The 20,534-nt window shown below is 29.8% G+C and overlaps 1 protein-coding gene across 1 annotated transcript in view; it reads right to left on the reverse strand.

Moving 5' to 3' along the window:
- Positions 1-20,534, reverse strand: part of LOC129958989 (uncharacterized) — a 325,187-nt gene that overhangs the window by 79,546 nt on the left and 225,107 nt on the right. The window contains exon 10 of the mRNA XM_056071757.1: positions 15,504-15,704. Within this exon, the coding sequence (XP_055927732.1) occupies positions 15,504-15,704 (201 nt within the window). The remainder of the gene's footprint in view (positions 1-15,503; positions 15,705-20,534) is intronic.

A 20,534-nucleotide genomic window follows, 5' to 3' on the forward strand; every position in this document is an offset into this window, starting at 1 on the left:
TAGTTATTTTATTTTTTTATTTCTTATTACCATAATTATAGTCACAAAATCCCATACCAAATGCCATTTATTTATTTGTTTTTGAGTAATCGCGTTTACATTCATGCGAACGCATCGACAGACATCTCGTCAACCCTTTAAAAGACTTTATTCAAAATTTGATAAAATCTGCATTTTATATGCTAAATATGTACACCAAATTTTATTCATCTAGCTCTTTATGGTATGTAGTTACAGCTTTCACTTGTATTAGGACTATCGGACAGACTGATTTTCTCTGAATGGCTCGTTGAAACTTTGAAAAATGTGGTGTAGAGTTTCTGCAACAAATTTCAAAGGAGGTTGAGTATATAGTATAAAGACTGTCTAGCTCAAAGCGGTTTTGAGTTATAGTTTTAACAGACAGAAACAATTACAAAAAAAAAAATGTTTTTTGGATTCACGGAGATTTGGGTAGTAGAAATTCGTCAAAAACTCGAATTTTAATTTTTTGGCAAATAGTATTTTTTTGGGGTACTTTGTATACACGACACCTCTTACTATTCCTCAATTTATCTATGTGTTGCTCAATAGTTTTAGAAGAAAATAAAATATTATTTGGATAGAAAAAATGAATAATGGATTTAAGCTCAATTTTAAGGCAAATAAGGGTGGTGAAATAGATGTCCTTTTTTTAATCTCTATATTTTACGTCTTTCTTTATCTATGCTATCTCATTACTCGCTCTCTCGTTAACTATATATATCATTGTTAGTTTACCAGAGAGCGTTTCTTTCGAATGTTGATTTCCGTTGGTAATTATTTTAGCATTATCAATTTACACGAAAAGAAAAATAACCAGTAACACATAAAAATATTATATAATACAGTTATTTAGCAACTGAGTAAATAGTGTGCAAATCAAGTTGATTTTTACAGTTATTTTCGCTTGTTAACGTTAAGTAATTTAATAAAAGCAAGAACTACAAGAATACTCGTTTATAGAATTTACCACCCAACCTAGTTTAGGAAACTTTATAATTAAAAACAACATTTTTTTAAACGCAATTGTACTATAATGTAGTGGAAATTGAAAGCATTTCCTGTATAGAAAAAACCCCATAATGTTAATTAATACATAGCATGTTCTGAAGACTATGGAGTAAGTACGAATATGTAATATCTGTCCCCTTGTATAATTAGTCTTAGAGTAAGGAAGACAGATTGACAGATTTTTTTTAAAAAGTAAATGTTGAATGTGAATGAATCGTAATCTCGGTATAAAACTGGCGACATCTGAACTCTATAGACGACATTGCTCAGTTTCTTAACAAAAATGTAAAGCCTCTATTCAGTTGTATTGCATCTTGGGGGGTGGGGGTGTCCTCCCTGTCAATTTGGTAATACATCTAATGGTTGATCATACAATTGATCATACTCCGTAAAATGGTGGTCAAGTGTGAATGTATGTAACCCGATACGATGTCTCCAATCTAAGCCCGAAACGGAAACAGAACTGGAAAGGATATTAGACTATTGTCAAGAAACTGAACGATGCTATCTACAGAATTCAAAAGTCACCAATTTTGTTGGTAAGGTCATCATAGGGCATTGATTTGCTATCCATTACAAATCCCCACCTGTAAATATATCTTCTTTACTGTGAGACTAACTATGCATGAAAGGGGTATTGTAGGTTCATAATAATATTATTAAACTGAATTTGACCCCACCTGTCCCCACCTGTAAATCTCTCTTCTTTACTGTGAGACTAACTATGCATGAAAGGGGTATTACAGATTCATAACAATATTATTAAACTGAATTTGTTCAATGTTAAAAAATTTAACTTGCAAAAATTTGTCATAAAATTTTACAAATGTCCAATTATATTAATGCCCAATTTATATACTCCCGAAAACTATAGCCAAATTAAGCCCATTTCTCTGCACACCTTTTTCCAAAAGCTTTGAGAAAAGTAATAACGCAGTTTTCCAATAAATATTTTGTAGGAGACTTTATTTATTATTAAATCTCCAACGAAATATTTCTCGGAAAATTGCGCTATATTTTATTTTAATTCTGTCATAACAATAAGAGATACTGAAAATATTTCGATTATAATATCACCGGAAATGTTTATCACTTTTATTAGAACTATGGCACACTAAGAAGTGAGCGAAAAATCAATTAAATTATACCCGTTTTTAATCATGACATTTGGAAACATGAACGATATTTAGTTAATTAAAACCGTATATTCTCTTCAAATAACATGCTTTAATATAACGCCCGAATGGTGTATGATTTTTATGTTAAGGTAATTATGCTTCATGAAAACAGTTATTTATCCACCAATAAACATGAATTGTCTTTTACTATGCAAATTAATGTTACATATCATAGCGCATTTGTGATATATTTACAACACAAATTTAATGATAATTCTGGCTAAATGTATTTTAATATTTACAACAGAAAGTGAATAATAGAATGTCTTTTTCACTTTTAATATGTAAATGAAAAGTCACAGAAAATGAAAACTGTCGAGAAATTCATTTGAATGATTTTTCTGACTGAAAGATGTCCATTATTTTTTTAAATTTTTAAAGAAGGTATCTTGTTTTCAAAGTAATACAGGAGTAATTCAAATTAATTTGTAAGCAAAATATTTTTTAATTCTCCAGAATTATATAATAAATTTGAGGAATCAGAACAGTCGACCATGACACCATACAATAAATAGCAAATACTTTATGCGAGCTCCCCTGCTTTTATATCTGCAATTCCAACACTGCTCAGATGAGGAAGTTGACATCATCACACAAAGTCACGACATAAAACAATTAAAAAAATTCGTAAAGTGAAAAAAAATATTAAATATTCCTTTTTGGCATAAATAAATAAAAATGACTTGCAAAATTTTTTGAGAATATGGCTGCTCGCAATAAAATGCATTTGCATCCAAAGAATCAATGAACTTTCAATAGAATGAAAACACAGTTTAACATATCTTTTGTTGAGAATTCCTGTGGCGAAACTAAAATTAAAATCAGTTTCCAATTTAAAACTACTTAATGGTATCTAAATCAATCCGTTGTCGCATACAAAAGAAGCGAAAGTTTCTTTACTAGAGGACAACAAACGTTATACTTAAAGCAATAGGGAAAAATAAAATGAACTTTCAAATGCTACTTTTTCCTTTTTTGAACAAAAAGATGGCCCGTCTAGACGGGCAGTTAGCTAGTACCCATAATTCGAATATTGTTGTTACCGATTAACTAACAAAAATTGTCGCAGAAAATCTTATGCATTTTGGTAGAGTTCTTGGGGAATCAAAAAATATTTATAGCATACTTTAGACATAAACATATAGTACATTAAATGTTATGTTTCCTTGCAGCGGGATCTTCTTTATTATGTTCACGAAAAATCAAATCAAAACTAATCATTAAAATCTATATGAAACAAATAGGGATCCTCTAATGAAAAAAAAAAATACAATGTCAAATATACATAAAAATGAAGCAAAATGTGAAGGTTACGATCCCGTAACTAATTTTTATTAATGCTTCATTTTATTCAAACACCCATAAATCAGTCAATTTAAACATTATAAAGAAATATCTCATTTGGTACGTGGAAAACTGATATTGAGATTTCGCATCCGATAATAACGTCAGATGGCAGTGGACTTTCATATTATATATAATATATATATATATATATATATTGACTTTTGAATGTGCTATAACTTCTTGAGATAGGGAGAGGTATCAAAATAGTTTAGCGCGTACAATCTCTAGAATTGCAAAAATATTGACAAGTATATTTTTTTCATTTTGTTTTTCCACATCATTAAATATTTTAAAAAAATCTTATGTGATTAACTGACTAAAACTGGGAGCTGAATACATTTAATCATTTCTATGCCAATCATTAATTATTGCTTCACTAACCTATTTAATATTTTCATTTTAATATGCGTTAGAAATATAAAGATACATTTGGTGATTTTTTCATCTTTTCTTTATAAATAAAATGGTGATTTTAATATGAATTTAAAAAACTGAAATTCTTTACATAAATAAAATATTGATTGAATATTAAAAATAAGAAAGCTTCTTATAGAAGAAAAATAGGAAAACTCTAAGTTTACAGTAACACATATACATTTACGTCACAATGGTTTTATTACAGTTCTTGGTTAGATGACCGAATGTTATGAATTCAATACACGACTCCCAGGATAATTATACATATATATTATCTTTGTTTATACTAGACCCTTAAACTTAGTACGATACGATTCATACGATCATCAAATAATCAGTTATCAAATTTATGAAGAAAAATGAAATTATCTTAAGATGCTATTATTTGATACAAAAATTAAAAACTCCAAAACTTCAAAAACCCAAAAACTTCAAGCATTTTGTAAATTACTCTATTAATTAAAAAAATAAGACAGCATATACTTTAAATTAAAGGTGCCATCTAATTCGATGGTAGAGTTAGTAGATAGTAGAGTAAAGGTAGATAATAGAATTAAAGGTATTAGTTTCAAAACAAGATGCTAATAAAAAACTTAAACTAATTGCAAATACTTTTTTGTGATTACAAATTCTATTATATTTAAGAAGTAAGAAGGATAATGTTTTCATAACCTAATGAAATAGGTTAGTGGTTAATGGTTTAGAAACCTAATCTTTTCTAGTTTCATCGTATAATTTAAAGCTGGTTTCGATCATCGAGGGCAAATAAGGAGGTCAAACCGAGAATGTGGAGGACTTTTTAATCGAAACAAAATTTGTTTTGTCTTGGAGCTCGAGTATTTCGTGATATACTTCATTTTTTGCTTCTTTAGTCGAAAATGTACCTATTTCTAATAGAATTGAAAGCAAACTCGTTACTTAAATTGCGTTCTTTTGAAAAGACCATTTTTCTTCATTTTTTCCCATGAATGAATAAAAAGTACATTCCTCCAGCATGAGTCTCACGCATATCGTTGTCACGAAGCAGGTTATTTCATTTTTAGAGTAAAGGGATAGAAATATCGATTGCACGTCATGCTTCAGATTTGAGTTTAAACTTTTAAACTCTTCTAATTATTCGAGCATTTATGACAAATTTGTGTTTGAAACAACTTGGTACTTGAAAATGGAGAAAAAAAATAATAATAATAAAAAAGAACATTATAAGCCTATTCACTTAAATCTATAACAAAACAAACCACAAAATAATTTTAAAAGCTATATATTCAAGTAAAGATAAAACCCAATAGATATATTAATTACACGTCACACTTTAGATTTCTGTTTAAACCTTTAAGCTCTTCAAATTATTCAAGTGTTTGAGATGACTGTATTTGATAAAACGTGGCACTCAAATATTAGGATTTTTTTAAAAAGAACATTACATGTTTATATATATATATATATATTCTATCGTTTGAGATAATTGAGTTTTTGAAACAATTTCATACTTAAAAATGGAGAATTTTTTAAAAAACTTATTTGCTTAACTTTGTAACAAAGCAAACCACTTTAGTATGTATATATATATATATACAGATGGTTATCAAAATAATGGAATCACCTTATATTTATAAAGACTCCTTTGTTAGTATGGTGTAGGACCACCTTTGGCATGTAATACAGCTGGCATTCGCCTGGGAATCGATTCATACAAGTGTTGAATAGTGTTTAGAGGAATATTGTACCATCCTTCCTGGAGATATTGTGAAAATTGTGGGAGAGATGTCGGTGGAGGATATCGATTCCGTATTGAACGCTCTAAAATAGACCATAAAGGTTCAATTATATTGAGGTCGGATGACTGTGCGGGTCAAGGAAGATGTTTAAGTTCATCCGCCTATCCATCAAACCGTTATTAGACAAGTCTCGCTGCGTGGATAGTTGCATTATCATCCTGGAAAATTCCATTTCTTGCAGGAAACAAAGCTTGCATCTTAGGATGGACCTGGTCAGCTAAAATTTCTCTATACTTCTCCCCAGTAATCCTTCCTTTCAGGATTACGACTGGTCCAGCAGAAAACCACTACATGGCTGCCCATATCATGACAGATCTACCTCCATGCCTGACAGCTGGAAGGAGACAATCACGATCATATGCTTGTGCAGGTATACTCCAAACGTGCACTCGTCCCGTTGTATGGAAAAGTGTGAAAAACGATTCATCAGACCATATTACTTTCTTCCACTTATCAATCGACCAGGTTTTGTGAATATGACACCACTGTAGACGACGTTTACCATTACCATCTGTAACAAGTGACTTGGGAATTGCTGCTCTGTCATAAATGTTCTGCTTATGAAGGTACCTTCTAACTGTTATCACTGACACTGTGGAGAATCCAGATGGGTATTGAGCTCTGCAGTCCCTTTCGCTGCAGTTGTTCGCTTTTCAGACATTATAATACACTTCAATACCCATCTGTCTCTTTTACTGAGACTACCTTGCCGTGCTGTGTGTATGCTGTCATGACTTCAGACACCGTACCTGTAGAAACACCTAAAAGTTCTCCAGCTAAACGGGCTCCTGCAATTTGTCCTTTTTGAAAATCAGAGAAGTCCGACATTTAACGCTTTTGAAAAAAAAAATCCAAGAATTACAGAATTTCAATAAAGCTAGCACATACTACCAGAATATATAAATTGCTATTAATAAAAAAACTGGTGACTAATCTTATATTCTAATGCTTACGAAGCGCATTAAAAAATGTCACTTTTATTCACAGGGGTTTCCATTATTTTGATAACCACCTGTATATCTATATAATTATAAGAACTATACTTGAGCAAAGATAATACCCATCTGGATTATCCAGTGTCAGTGATAACAGTTAGAAGGTACCTTCATGAACAGAACATTTATGACAGAGCAGCAATTCCCAAGTCACTTGTCACAGATGTTAATGGTAAACGTCGTCTACAGTGGTGTCACACTCACAAAACCTGGTCGATTGATAAGTAGAAGAAAGTAATATGGTCTGACGAATCATGTTTCACACTTTTCCATACAACGGGACGAGTGCACGTTTGGAGGATATCTGCACAAGCGTATGATCGTGATTGTCTCCTTCCAACTGTCAAGCATGGAGGTGGATTTGTCATGACATGGGCAAAGCGCAATTAAAAATGTCACTTTTATTCACAGGTGTTTCCATTAATTTGATAACCACCTGTATATATATAATTTTAAGAACTATACTTAAGCAAAGATAAAACCCGATAGAGATGTCGATTGCTCGTCAAGCTTCAGTTTTGTGCTTAAACATTTAAAATCTTTTACGTCTGAGATGATTGTGAGTTTGAAAGAATTTGGCACTTAAAAATAGGGATTTTTTTTAAAGAACATTATTAACTTATTTTCTTAAATCTGCAAAATAACAAACCCCTTTAGAGTATATATTTAGCAAAATAATTTTAAAAACTACACTTTAGCAAGGATGAAAACCAAGGAAATATATTGAAACCATCATCAACATTTCAGAGCTCTGGAAATAAAATTTTGGAATGATTCAGATGAGGATTCTAGAGTTTAATAATGAGAAGTAAACTATTAATAGTCGTATATCAAAAAACATGATAGTATTTTACGAATCAATTATTTAGATGCAAATTGTTATACGTCTTTATTTATATGTGTGGATAAACCACTATTTTAAAAGAGGAGAAAAAAAAAGACGGTACTTAGCACATTTTACCTCAAAGGAAAAATATTGAACAGGATTGTTTCTGTCTGACCTGAGAAGCTGGTTGGCTCTGTCTCAACGGCATTCAGTCGCCGCACCGTGAGACTGCAAACGTAGCCGTCGGCACCACTCCTGAATAAAAGACGGCGTGGCGCCTAAGGTAGGTAGGTATCCAACATTTTCAATCGTATTTGGAAACGTTTCTTTTATTATCTTAGCTTAAAAAAGCAACCGATTTCTCTCTTTATTTTTAACGTTCACGAAGAAAGAAGTATCGATTATTGTTTTGGATGATTTTTTTTAGTTTCACTTTAAGAAAAAAAGGTATTTTTAAATTATTTTTTTTTTTATGAATCAACAATTCTTCAAATAAGAATTTACCATTCATCATCAAATAAAAAGAATCGAATCAGTTTAAATAACTATCACTACATTATTACAACAACTGAAACAATAAATTAATTTTCGATTAACAAACGCATGAGATAGACAGGACTAGGGAAAAAAGAATACTGCCCTTTTGTTTCTAGGTTTAAAAAAGTGTAAGAGAATTGAATGTGCCCAGACGACTTAGAATCGCATAGCATTGCAATATGGAAAATAACATATGCATGGATAGAGGACACAGAACACATAAAAAATGAAAGAACACCACGTAATTAATAATTACATAAGTAATTAATAATTTTAATAATAAATGTGCATTAATAAAATCACCATAAGTCATAGAAAAGTAGGAATTATCGTCAGAGAACGATAATGCAAGTTTCATATTTTTAGAACAATAAGTTCTGAACATTCTGAAAGATTTCGGTTATGTTTTGGGCTTTCGCGTCAGTTATTGCGATGCTTACAAGGGCTTCTCGGTGCTGTCAACAGGGGCGTCTTACGCTGTCACTTTGATATACACCCACGTGAAGAATGCAGTAATATAGCAAATCAATGAACCAGATCGCCGTTTCCTAAACACCGTTGGCAAATGTAATGTTATGTGGCTAAGAATACTGTGTCTAAAATAAACAGATAATTCATTGAAACTACAAAAAAGATCGGGTTAATGCAGAAACAAAATTTCGTCATTCAAAAGCTATAGTAAAGCATGAATCTAAAAGATCAAGATCAATTACAGTCAAACCTCACTTAAAGAGCAAAACAAAATGTTAATATATAAATATATATATGACTCGCTTAACCAGAAACTCGCAAAACGAGAAAAAAAAATGTGAAAATGTGACTCGCTTAACGAACGATGTTTCACAGAACAAAGGACGAGGGGACACCGCAACGTCACATGCTGGATTCGTCTGGTCTGTATTATTCTGTATTGAGTGCTTGATTGAAGAGAAACCTTATATTTACACTGAAAATTTTTTGACCAGATATTGTTGTCGATCGCGACTCCTGGGAGTTTAAGTGCCTTTGGAGCCATATTCGACAAAATTGTGTCTCTGACAAGATTATGGGGTTAGAGACGAATAGCAATGATATTGATGAGCTAGTGGAAGAACATAATCAGAATTATTGAAGACCTTAAGGAACTGAATTTTGTGTCAAGTCAGGACTACAGAGGATATTTGGTCAGGAGAGGAAGAAATAATAGATGTAAGAGAGTAACAACCTTTCAGAGAAATAAGGAAGTTTCTGGAAGCATGGGAAATTATTGTATCGTATGCTGAGAAGTATCACCCTGATGAGGCAATAGTTATATGTGCTACAAATTCATTTAACGATGATGTATTAAACTTTTGCCAAATTTTGAAGCGTAGCCAAAGGTAAACGTCTTCAGATAATCTTCTTGTAAAAAAAAAAAAACACGCATTATTATAAATGTGAGCATTTTCTTCGGAATTAAACATGGACTGCTATGTAAAAAAGGTGCTTCATTTAAAGAAAGTTTCGAATTATGAATAAGAGTCGGTAACGAATTATGCTCGTTAAACGCTGTTCCACTGTATTTGCTATCAGAAAAAATGGCATGCATTGTCCATTGAAGAGATACCCCATAACACTAGGCCATGCATTTACCGTAAACTGTCTATGTGCCTTACGATACTGAGTTATAATGGCGGTTTTCGAATTTAATATGAAAATCTTCAGTCAAAATATTGGTAACTCCTGCATTCAATCACCACTATCCACTTCACGACAGAAGCATCTTGACCACGCATTGTTATTAGTTTCTGAATCCTCTGGTTACACCTAATCTCTCCTTAAGTTTGGAATCCTAGTATTGAGAAGCTCAGTATATCCAGACCACGAGACTGTCTTGTTGAATGAAGAAATCAAATAACTATGCGTGTCTCATTAACTTACTATATTTCGCATAAGTATTCGGCCAATTGTTTGCTGGGCCACTAAATAGGTATTAAATGCATTAGAGATTTCAAAAAGTACGTTTTTTTCCAATTAAATCAATAAACATGGCACTTTTATAAACTTGAAAGCGACCAGTGTTTATCCAGTCCTAGTGAGAACGTAGCAGCGATCCAGTACAAGATTCTGCTGTATAAATCTATTATCAGATCAGATCTGATACAGAAAGAATAAAGATATTGCATGCATTCAAGAATCAGAAAGGTGATTTGAAGACAGTTAATTCTTTATGGTAAAGTAGATTTAATAAATATCAGTTTTAGTTGTAAAAAAATGACAGAGGATTTTAAACGAAACAAATAAATCTAAAATCCACTGGGACATAAAATATTATGTTCTGAAGAAAATATACCCAGAGAAATCTGACAAACAATTATGGATCTAAAAGAAACTACTGATAAAAGATTAGAATAATTTTTAAGTTGTTGCCGAAATATTTCAAAAATTAATAAATTGAAATAAAAATTAAAGATATCAATAATTCAATATTAAAATTTCAACATAAATAATATTTTTTTGATATTCAAAAATTTGTTAATATCTTTTATTTTTATTCGATAAATAATGAAAATTTCGTTTTCTTATCATTATTTATTAGTTTTACATTAATTATTTATTCTCATATTTTGTTACACTTGAGCAACCTATATATTCATTGTATACGCGAGCACTATTTAAATTTCCTAACAGCTATAGATTTTGCAATTTTAATTATACTTATTAGTGACTGTGATAGAATTTTAGTCTTCTTAACATATTTTAGATTTTACTGCTATTCATCAGTTGATCCTTAAAGAAATTCAGGGTAATGGTTTTAGACCGTATAAATTATTAATATACCTCTTCATTGACACATTTTTACATTCTCCTAACAATTTGTCCATTGAAATAAAAAGCGACATAAAATTTGTTTACATAATTTGTATCATCATCCTTAAGAAAAGAAAAAAAAAAAAAAAAAAAAAAAAACCTTTCAATTCGAAGCTTTTAATTTCTTAAAAAACATATTTGAAAACATACTTAAAATATTCAGTAATAAATCATCAGTTTCTGAATTTATATATTTTGAGGGATAATTTATATATAACTGAGAGAAATATTTCTAGAATAATAAATGTATTTAAATTCGGAAACTAAATATTTCCCTACGGAAATATTCAGTATCCGTATTTATTTGTATTTGAGATGCAATCGAAGGTATTTAAATTACTTTCATCAAAATTTTTTTACAACAAATTAAAAGAATATTTTAATAAAATGCTAACTAAATCAAAATTTACATTATTTAAAAATCAGTTTAAAATAATCGTAAAGAACATAATATTTAAATTGCATATTCTATAATAACTGTGATTGAAAAACTTCTTTTAAAGCAAAATTTTTAGAAAGAAAATATTTAAAAATCACTTTTATTTGTTCCTTTTAAAGATAAAAAAAATCTTTTTCTGAAGAGATGTGAATTAATTAGTTTAATAATAAAAGTTAATTTAGTTATATCAACGTCCCATCTGAAAGCAACACAAGAGCTATTTTGGGATGTATTTAGTAATTTTCAGCCTCGATCAGATGACCTGAACGACGCCTGATCTGGCACTCCTCTCTAAACTTCCACGTTGCACCGGTGGGATAGTATTTCCTCCACGACACCGAATTTAGAGAGAATTAGGCCCGCGACTGATTTTTGACGGAATCCAGTGCCGAACCTGAAGTCTGCCCCCCCCCTCCTTCCTCGCTTGACCTTATCACTGTGCAACCGCGATTTAGAACTGGCCATTAAATAACCAAAAATTATAAGATAAAATATTTATTATTAAATTAGGATGATAAATTCAATTTATTTTTCATTTCTTAAGCATTATTTAATTTATTGCAAAAAAGTTAGGAATATTTATACTTTTAATATTGCATGTATTTCTTGCAAACACCTATTAAAATATACTAGTAAGCAATTGCTTAATATATTAACTCTTCTGAATTTAACACTGTTACAGTCAGAGCGAAATATATTGTTCGTATTTTCATTGACATACTATCATTAGAGCTATTTCGAAATAAATCATAAAATGTAATTAGTAGCAATGCTTTTGCCGATAAATTTCAATTATATTTAACTCACTGTGAAACTTTCAATGTAAGGCTTCGAGGCATAAATTATTTCTTATTCCAAAAGAGATAATAAATAAACTTGTATCATAAAAGGAATAGCGCAGATAATTGTAAGCGGGCGGCCGATTTTGTGATATATGTTCAAAAAGAAAACTTAAAATAATAATAATAAATTACCCAAAAGCTCAGACATTTATTCATGTACATTTTTTATTAAGGCATTTTATTTTTCAAATTATAGCCCAAATTCACAAAAAGAAAAATAGAATAAAATAAACAAATAAATTACATCGTCGCTTAAAGAAAATTCTTTTCAAAGGAAACCAGAAAAGAAAAATAAATTGTCAATATTTAAAATGAACATTTATTTAAACGGCTGGCAACAGCAATTTCTGAGTTTTTAAATCAGAAGAATAAAAGATTAAATTACTGTTTATAGCTAGGAAATAATTAATCACATGCTTGATATATATATATATATATATATATATATATATATATATATATATATATATATATATATATATATATATATATAAAGAATCTAATTTTATTTTTCTTAATCAAAAAATTAAAGAGCAATATGATGATATTTATTTTCATCACTGCCTAAACTACGCTAAAATGAGCTTTTCTTGAAAATATAAAGCACTGTAATATTTTAATATCAATTGAAAAATGCAGTCACATAATTATAAGAGACAAATTGTTTTATTTTGAAAAACATAGGTATTGTTATAATTTTTTTCTTGATTTTGAGAAGAAAATATAATTTGAAGAAATTAGAAATGGATTTTACTATTTTTAGATTTCAATATACATTACTAACGTATTTCAGTTTCTTTACAAGATTGCAACAAAGTCTCAAATAGTAACATTGGAAAATGATTTCAAAATTTGAAATGACGAAATCAGTATTCTCCCTCGTATATTATTTTTCAGATGTTTTTCTGTCTCTGGTTGTTTCCTTATATTGTAAAGACATTGTGTTGCAATTGTTTCTATAGAATTCAGCAATATGTCTGACAAAACCACAGAAGCATTGCATAAAATAAAAACTAAAATTTCATCTTACACAAGTCTCAAAAGATTTCCTGAACAATAAAAATCACTATCAGATAAGATTCGACATAAACCTGAATAAGTAGAAGATTAAACTCAAAATTTGATCTGAATAAACACTAAAATATTCGAAATTTTCACTTTCTAATTCCTTAATTATTTTCTTTTCATCATTCTTTTAGCACTCATTCATCCGCGAAATGAAAGAAAGATTTTATAACACATTAAAAATTTCAGACTTCTCTGAAGTTACGAAAGATCTAAATATCTATTTTCATTTCCTAGAATAAAATTTTGAAGCATATTGAGCAACTTGGAAAGAAAATTTATTAACCTCTTGGAATTTTAATACTGATTGAATAGAAAACGTATTGTCACAGTGTTGTTTGATGATTACAAAGTAGAGCTTTTAATATCGAAAATGCTAAGCGTCATTCTGTCGTTTTGCAAAACTACACTAAAATTCATTTATTTATTTTTTTGTAAAATCTGAAGTAAATCTGCATTGATTTCCTCTAATTAATGGAAAAAAGCATTAAATTAAAGAAGACCAGTTTTATGTTGTATTTCTCCCTTATGATATCTAAAGTGATTTTAAATAGAAACAATGTTTTAACGACATTAAACAGAAATAATTTGATAGCAAATGATTTTCATCTTTCTGGGTGGATATAATTGCTCAACAGTTACTCTTAAAATTATACACCCTGATAGTTATTTGCACGAATTTTTAAATATAATATATTAGAGATATTTATGAGTATTTTCAGAAAAGTAATTTACACTAAACAGTGCTGTTTTTACAAGAAACAGAACGTAAAATAATTGAGCCTTAATTTCAACAACTTCTAATCTTGATATAACAGCCATTAATTGCTCTCAACAGCTCTGAGTTTTTCATCTACATGTTTAGCATAATCAGAAAAATCAAGAAGCCAGTCTCCTAACTCCAATCACCAATCCGATTTTGCTATTTTTTTTTATTCTTATAAAAGCTAATGACCTAGCATTATGTCAACAATGGACATCTACTCCACATCAACCTCCATTTCTGAGAGAAATTGGAAAAATACTGTGTAAGAATGCACTTTCTATCGTCAGAATTCTACAACTTCAACCACTGTACCGATTTTCCCTATTTTTACTTTCTCGTATTAGTAGTATAAAGTATTGTAATCATCAAAAAATTCGAACTCGAGATTTTGATGAATCTCCGCATTTTAGACCTCCCTGTTCGAAAAACAAATTTTTGGAAAATGTCGGTCTGTTTGTCTGTGGCAAAGATAGCAAAAAAATGCCTTGAGATGATGGATGAAATTCGTTATACGGTCTTTACTTCAATTTGTAGATTTCTATCAAATTTTACAGTACAGAGGAAGTCTATCTGACTGAATACAAGTGAACATGATAAGTAGAAAACGAAGAGAGCTAGATAGATAAAAATCTGAACCTCTATTTAACATCTATACCTTTCAGTATAGTTTGAGCCAAATTTAACATAGGTGTGTACGTCAATTCCATGCAAGAATATGCGAGAAAGTTTTGGGGAAACTACTACGCTGGTTATTTTATATGAGTCTTATAAACCCCACATACATTATCAATGGTTCCTTAACACTCCCCATATTATCCTCCCCACATTATTTTCGAGAGATATCGTAAAATAAAAGTATATCAGAACCACAGCATCAGCAACTGGATCCCTCTCACCAACTTTATTCTTCAATATATTTAAATTGATTAGCCAAACCGAAGAACCACTGCCGAATTTCTCATATATTTTCGTACGAAAGATTCTGAGATTTAGAATGCCATAAACGGTCGTCTGTTTGACATTACGTTCCATTTTTGAGAGATATCGCAAAATAATACTTTGATAATCGTCCCAGACCAAGTATCGGACCGATTTCAACGATTAATATAATCACTTTGAAAGCATTACTAAATATTCAGAATGTACTAAACTACTAATTACTAGTTCATCGAGTTAGGTAATAAGAAGAAATTAATAGTATTAATATGGTGGGTGAATAGCAGATTGCCGAAGATGGCTAGTTAATATTTATTTTAGAACAATTAAAATCATTCATTCAGCAAACTTCAGCAACACGAAATTAGTTCATTGGCCTTGGAATCGCTAACTTCGGGTGAAAAGAATTTAGTTTTTTCTTTGTAAAAAACATTTAAGTAAATGAATGTACAGTCTAATTTTTCATGCAGAAACCAAAATAGAGGAAAACGTTTATAATTAAGTAATAATTCTTGCCTCCTGGTTTCAGCTTCTGGCAAATAAAAGGATTTGCAACATGGCAATCCCTGTCATTCCAGTAATATCTCTCAGTAATCCCTTCTCCTTTACTGGGGTACCTAAAGAGGTTGCGCAATTCGACGCAGTTTTGTTGCGACAGCCCATCGTCACTTGGTTGCACGCCATACCATCCATAATTCTCCCAGCCAGGAAACCAATCTATAAAATGAAAACATCACAGAACGGAGAAGCAGTCATAATATATAACTTTCATATTTCAAAAACATTTTTATTAATTTAAGAATTTCAATTGAATGCAAACATTTTATCACTTACCTCGTCTTTGGTTCACACCGACATATTGCCTGATAAAACTTTTGAATAAAAAGATACTTACTTGAAGCTTACCTGTACTGTACTTATGTACTTATTTGTGCTTAATGTACTTATTTGATACTATAAGTTCTTCCTGCTATACATTTTATTAAAACATTACATATATGGTACTGAAAAATATATGCACCTTTTTTCTGAAATAAATTCATCAAAATGATATATTTCTTATAAAAATGGCATAAAAAGACATATTTCAAAATGTTCAAAAAATTCTTTACAAAAAATAGTAACATGAACATGAGTAAAACAACAAATATGTGTAAAAATATGACAATTAACAAACATAAGCAAAAATTTATAGAAAATTGTATGTTTATCAAATTAATGTAATTATCACAAAAATTTATATTTATTTATTTATGTACAAATGCCTTTCCTCAGATCAATCCGTCCCGGGTCGTTATTAATTCTCTGATATATCGCTCTGAAGGATGCATTATGAAAAAGAATATTAAAGAAATGTTCGTAAATGGTTGGTCTTAAAACATTTATTTCATAGGCAGATGCCTATTTATGTTTTGCACATTTTTAATTGTGATTTTTTTAGAACGCTCCTGATATTCAACTTCGATATCAGAAGAATTGCGATAAAAAGTTGCGATTGCAATAAACTGCAATGCTACTAAGCAGTTTCAATTAGTAAAAGATTCTGTAAAATATTTTGTAAATTAGTAATTTTAGTAATCCATATCTATGAGCTTAATTTATTTAATGCTTGATTACTGCAGAAACTAATCTAAAGTCAGTTTTGTTCTAATTAAGTTTGTAGAAATGTCTTTGCCAGACTTTCAAAGGTCTTACACCTTATTAAAAAAATCAAAGCTAGCCATATTTGTTTTAAGAAAAATGTGACTTTAGAAAACATAATTTTCAAGAAACATCTAATAAAAGATCAATATGATTTTAAAGTGAAATGCTTAGGTTTTCAAAAGATATAAGTATCTGCTAATTAATTTTATAACAATAAACAAAATTCCTGAGCTGTCTCTATTTTTAGTACTTTTCAAAATGTTAATACCGACTGATTCCTTAAATAAAGGATTTAAAACGTTACATTTTTCAACTTAATTCTGAAAAACGAAGCAACTAACTCGTGAATTCATTGTGCAATTTAAATTTGAAAGCTGTAAATAAAACAATTAATTAACAAATGCAAAAAAATCGTTTGCAAAACAAAAAAATAACATAGAATTGCGAAGTGATTCTGTTTTATTTTATCGAAGTAACATAGAATTGAGATTCGATTACTTAACAGTTTCTCACACTTCTCTGAATTTAAATAGAATGAAAAGGAAAACTTCTGCTTTCGACTAGGATTTCTATGTTCGGTAAATAAATTGGAAATTGTTTATCAAGGAATTAATAATGTTTAAAATAAACAGAGTTACTCCATTTCGTTTCGTTTTATTTGCGTTCAACATAGCATTTATTCGCTCAGATATAATTAATCTTCTATTGCCTTAAATACATTTCAGTTGTATAAAATAAACAGTAAGTTTTTGTAAGATTGCGAATAATAATTCCGCATGAATGAACACTTCAAGTGAGGCAGTGGTAATACTACATAAACGGTTATTTTTCATTCGTTGCAGTTGTTTTCAATTTAGTGTAGCGTTTTCATCTGAAAGCTGCATCACACTTTTCAATTGACTTTTAATTTATATAAATTGAGTGTTAAGATATTTTGTATCATTGCTTCAGCTTTAATAAGTTTTATGATATCATGAAGGAATAAATGAGAATAAGAAGGGTAGACAATTAAAATTTTTGACTTTTGCTTTGATCAGATCTGCTCAGAAAGAAATCTCCTCAAATATACTTGTAAGATCTTAATCTTCAGAGATCTTACCAATATATTTTTACACTGTTACAAAGATGGGAGAAACTTAGAGTGTAAAGGATGACTTAAGGATAAATAACATAAAGGAATGCTAAATTCCATCAAGCATTTGTGAAGAAACTATATTTCAGACCAGCTATTCTGAAAATATACTCAGTTGTTAAGGGAGATTTCAGACCTGTGATTGTTATTCTAAGAATTGTTAATGAGAATTTTAATGCTTTCATCATGTTTCAAAATTACCTGGAAGTCCGTATTTTAGTAATTAAAACTACCGAATTTTCCCCAATTATTAATGATAGATATTGTGACTTGATAAATTTATTTTTCCATGCATTTTTCTTTCAAAATGTTAAGTTTTCATAATTTTATTTAGATTTCAAGAAGTAGTATCATAAAGGTGTTCCTAAAATGAAAATGTATACATAAGCCTTTTCTAGTTATAATGGGAAATATAAATTAAAAGTAAAACGATCTTATACATTTATATAAAAATCTTTAAAGTGCAATTATGTTAAACTAGAACTGTGTATGTACTATTACTGAGTTATTTGCTACAAAATTATTGAAAGTATTACATTATATGTGCTACAATCAATTTTAACAATAAATATTAATATTTTGAAAAATTTAACATGCACAAATGCAGGGGGATATAAATGAGTATCTCTACTTTGCAGGGTTATTAAAAGAAAACAAAACAAAGTATAACCTTGTTGTTCATCAGAAATTACAATTAATAGCTAAAATTCACAGTTATAATTATTCATCAGTTACAATTTAAATAACAGTCAAAATTACAGTTATAATTATTCATTATAAGTATCTCCAAAAATAAGGACATCAAGACGATATGATATCCCATACTCTTTTGTATCTTTGTTGAGATGCTTTGAAAGGTCTGCAGATATCCTTGCTGAGTTATCGTACTGCTTCGATAGCCTTCATATTGTTGGAGATGTTCACGCTGAACTCTTCAAACTGTGTTGAATTTAAACTTTCAACGATTATTTTTAATATCTGATGAACAAAGATGTATTTTGTTTTGTTTTCTTTTTACAGACCTGCAAAATGTGAATATTCATCTATAATCAGCCTGCATATTAACTATAAAAGATGTTATTGTGAGAGCTGAGGAGGAGGATCTGAAAGCACTTTGCATTTATTTATCAGAGATGAGTTATTGTGATAGATGAACAGGAGAATCACCTTGTATATTATTTATAAAATATGAGTTATTGTGATAGGTGAGCAGGAGAATCTGAAATCATCTTGCATATTATTTATAAAATATTAGTTATTGTGAGAGCTGAGGAGGAGGATCTGAAAGCACTTTGCATTTATTTATCAGAGATGAGTTATTGTGATAGATGAACAGGAGAATCACCTTGTATATTATTTATAAAATATGAGTTATTGTGATAGGTGAGCAGGAGAATCTGAAATCATCTTGCATATTATTTATAAAATATTAGTTATTGTGAGAGCTGAGGAGGAGGATCTGAAAGCACTTTGCATTTATTTATCAGGGATGAGTTATTGTGATAGATGAACAGGAGAATCACCTTGTATATTATTTATAAAATATGAGTTATTGTGATAGGTGAGCAGGAGAATCTGAAATCATCTTGCATATTATTTATAAAATATTAGTTATTGTGAGAGCTGAGGAGGAGGATCTGAAAGCACTTTGCATTTATTTATCAGAGATGAGTTATTGTGATAGATGAACAGGAGAATCACCTTGTATATTATTTATAAAATATGAGTTATTGTGATAGGTGAGCAGGAGAATCTGAAATCATCTTGCATATTATTTATAAAATATTAGTTATTGTGAGAGCTGAGGAGGAGGATCTGAAAGCACTTTGCATTTATTTATCAGAGATGAGTTATTGTGATAGAAGAACAGGAGAATCACCTTGTATATTATTTATAAAATATGAGTTATTGTGATAGGTGAGCAGGAGAATCTGAAATCATCTTGCATATTATTTATAAAATATTAGTTATTGTGAGAGCTGAGGAGGAGGATCTGAAAGCACTTTGCATTTATTTATCAGAGATGAGTTATTGTGATAGATGAACAGGAGAATCACCTTGTATATTATTTATAAAATATGAGTTATTGTGATAGGTGAGCAGGAGAATCTGAAATCATCTTGCATATTATTTATAAAATATTAGTTATTGTGAGAGCTGAGGAGGAGGATCTGAAAGCACTTTGCATTTATTTATCAGAGATGAGTTATTGTGATAGATGAACAGGAGAATCACCTTGTATATTATTTATAAAATATGAGTTATTGTGATAGGTGAGCAGGAGAATCTGAAATCATCTTGCACATTATTTATAAAATATTAGTTATTGTGAGAGCTGAGGAGGAGGATCTGAAAGCACTTCGCATTTATTTATCAGAGATGAGTTATTGTGATAGATGAACAGGAGAATCACCTTGTATATTATTTATAAAATATGAGTTATTGTGATAGGTGAGCAGGAGAATCTGAAATCATCTTGCATATTATTTATGAAATATTAGTTATTGTGATAGCTGAGCAGGAGGATCTGAAACTTTTAGTCATTCTAAAAGACTCACATGCTAGATAAGCAGCATTATAATGGTAAAATTTCCCATTATCTTCCAATATTATTATAAATGTTGAACAACTTTCGTAGTTTTAACAACTAATTCTATTATATATATTTGAAAAGAGTCATTGTAATTTTTGTAATACAGCTAATGATGATATTAACATTTGTAAAATATATAACAAACGTTTCTGTTTTTTCTAACATGAACTTAATTCCA

The sequence above is a fragment of the Argiope bruennichi genome, chromosome X1, assembly GCF_947563725.1.
Source record: "Argiope bruennichi chromosome X1, qqArgBrue1.1, whole genome shotgun sequence".
In the NCBI taxonomy this organism is placed as follows: Eukaryota; Metazoa; Arthropoda; class Arachnida; order Araneae; family Araneidae; genus Argiope; species Argiope bruennichi.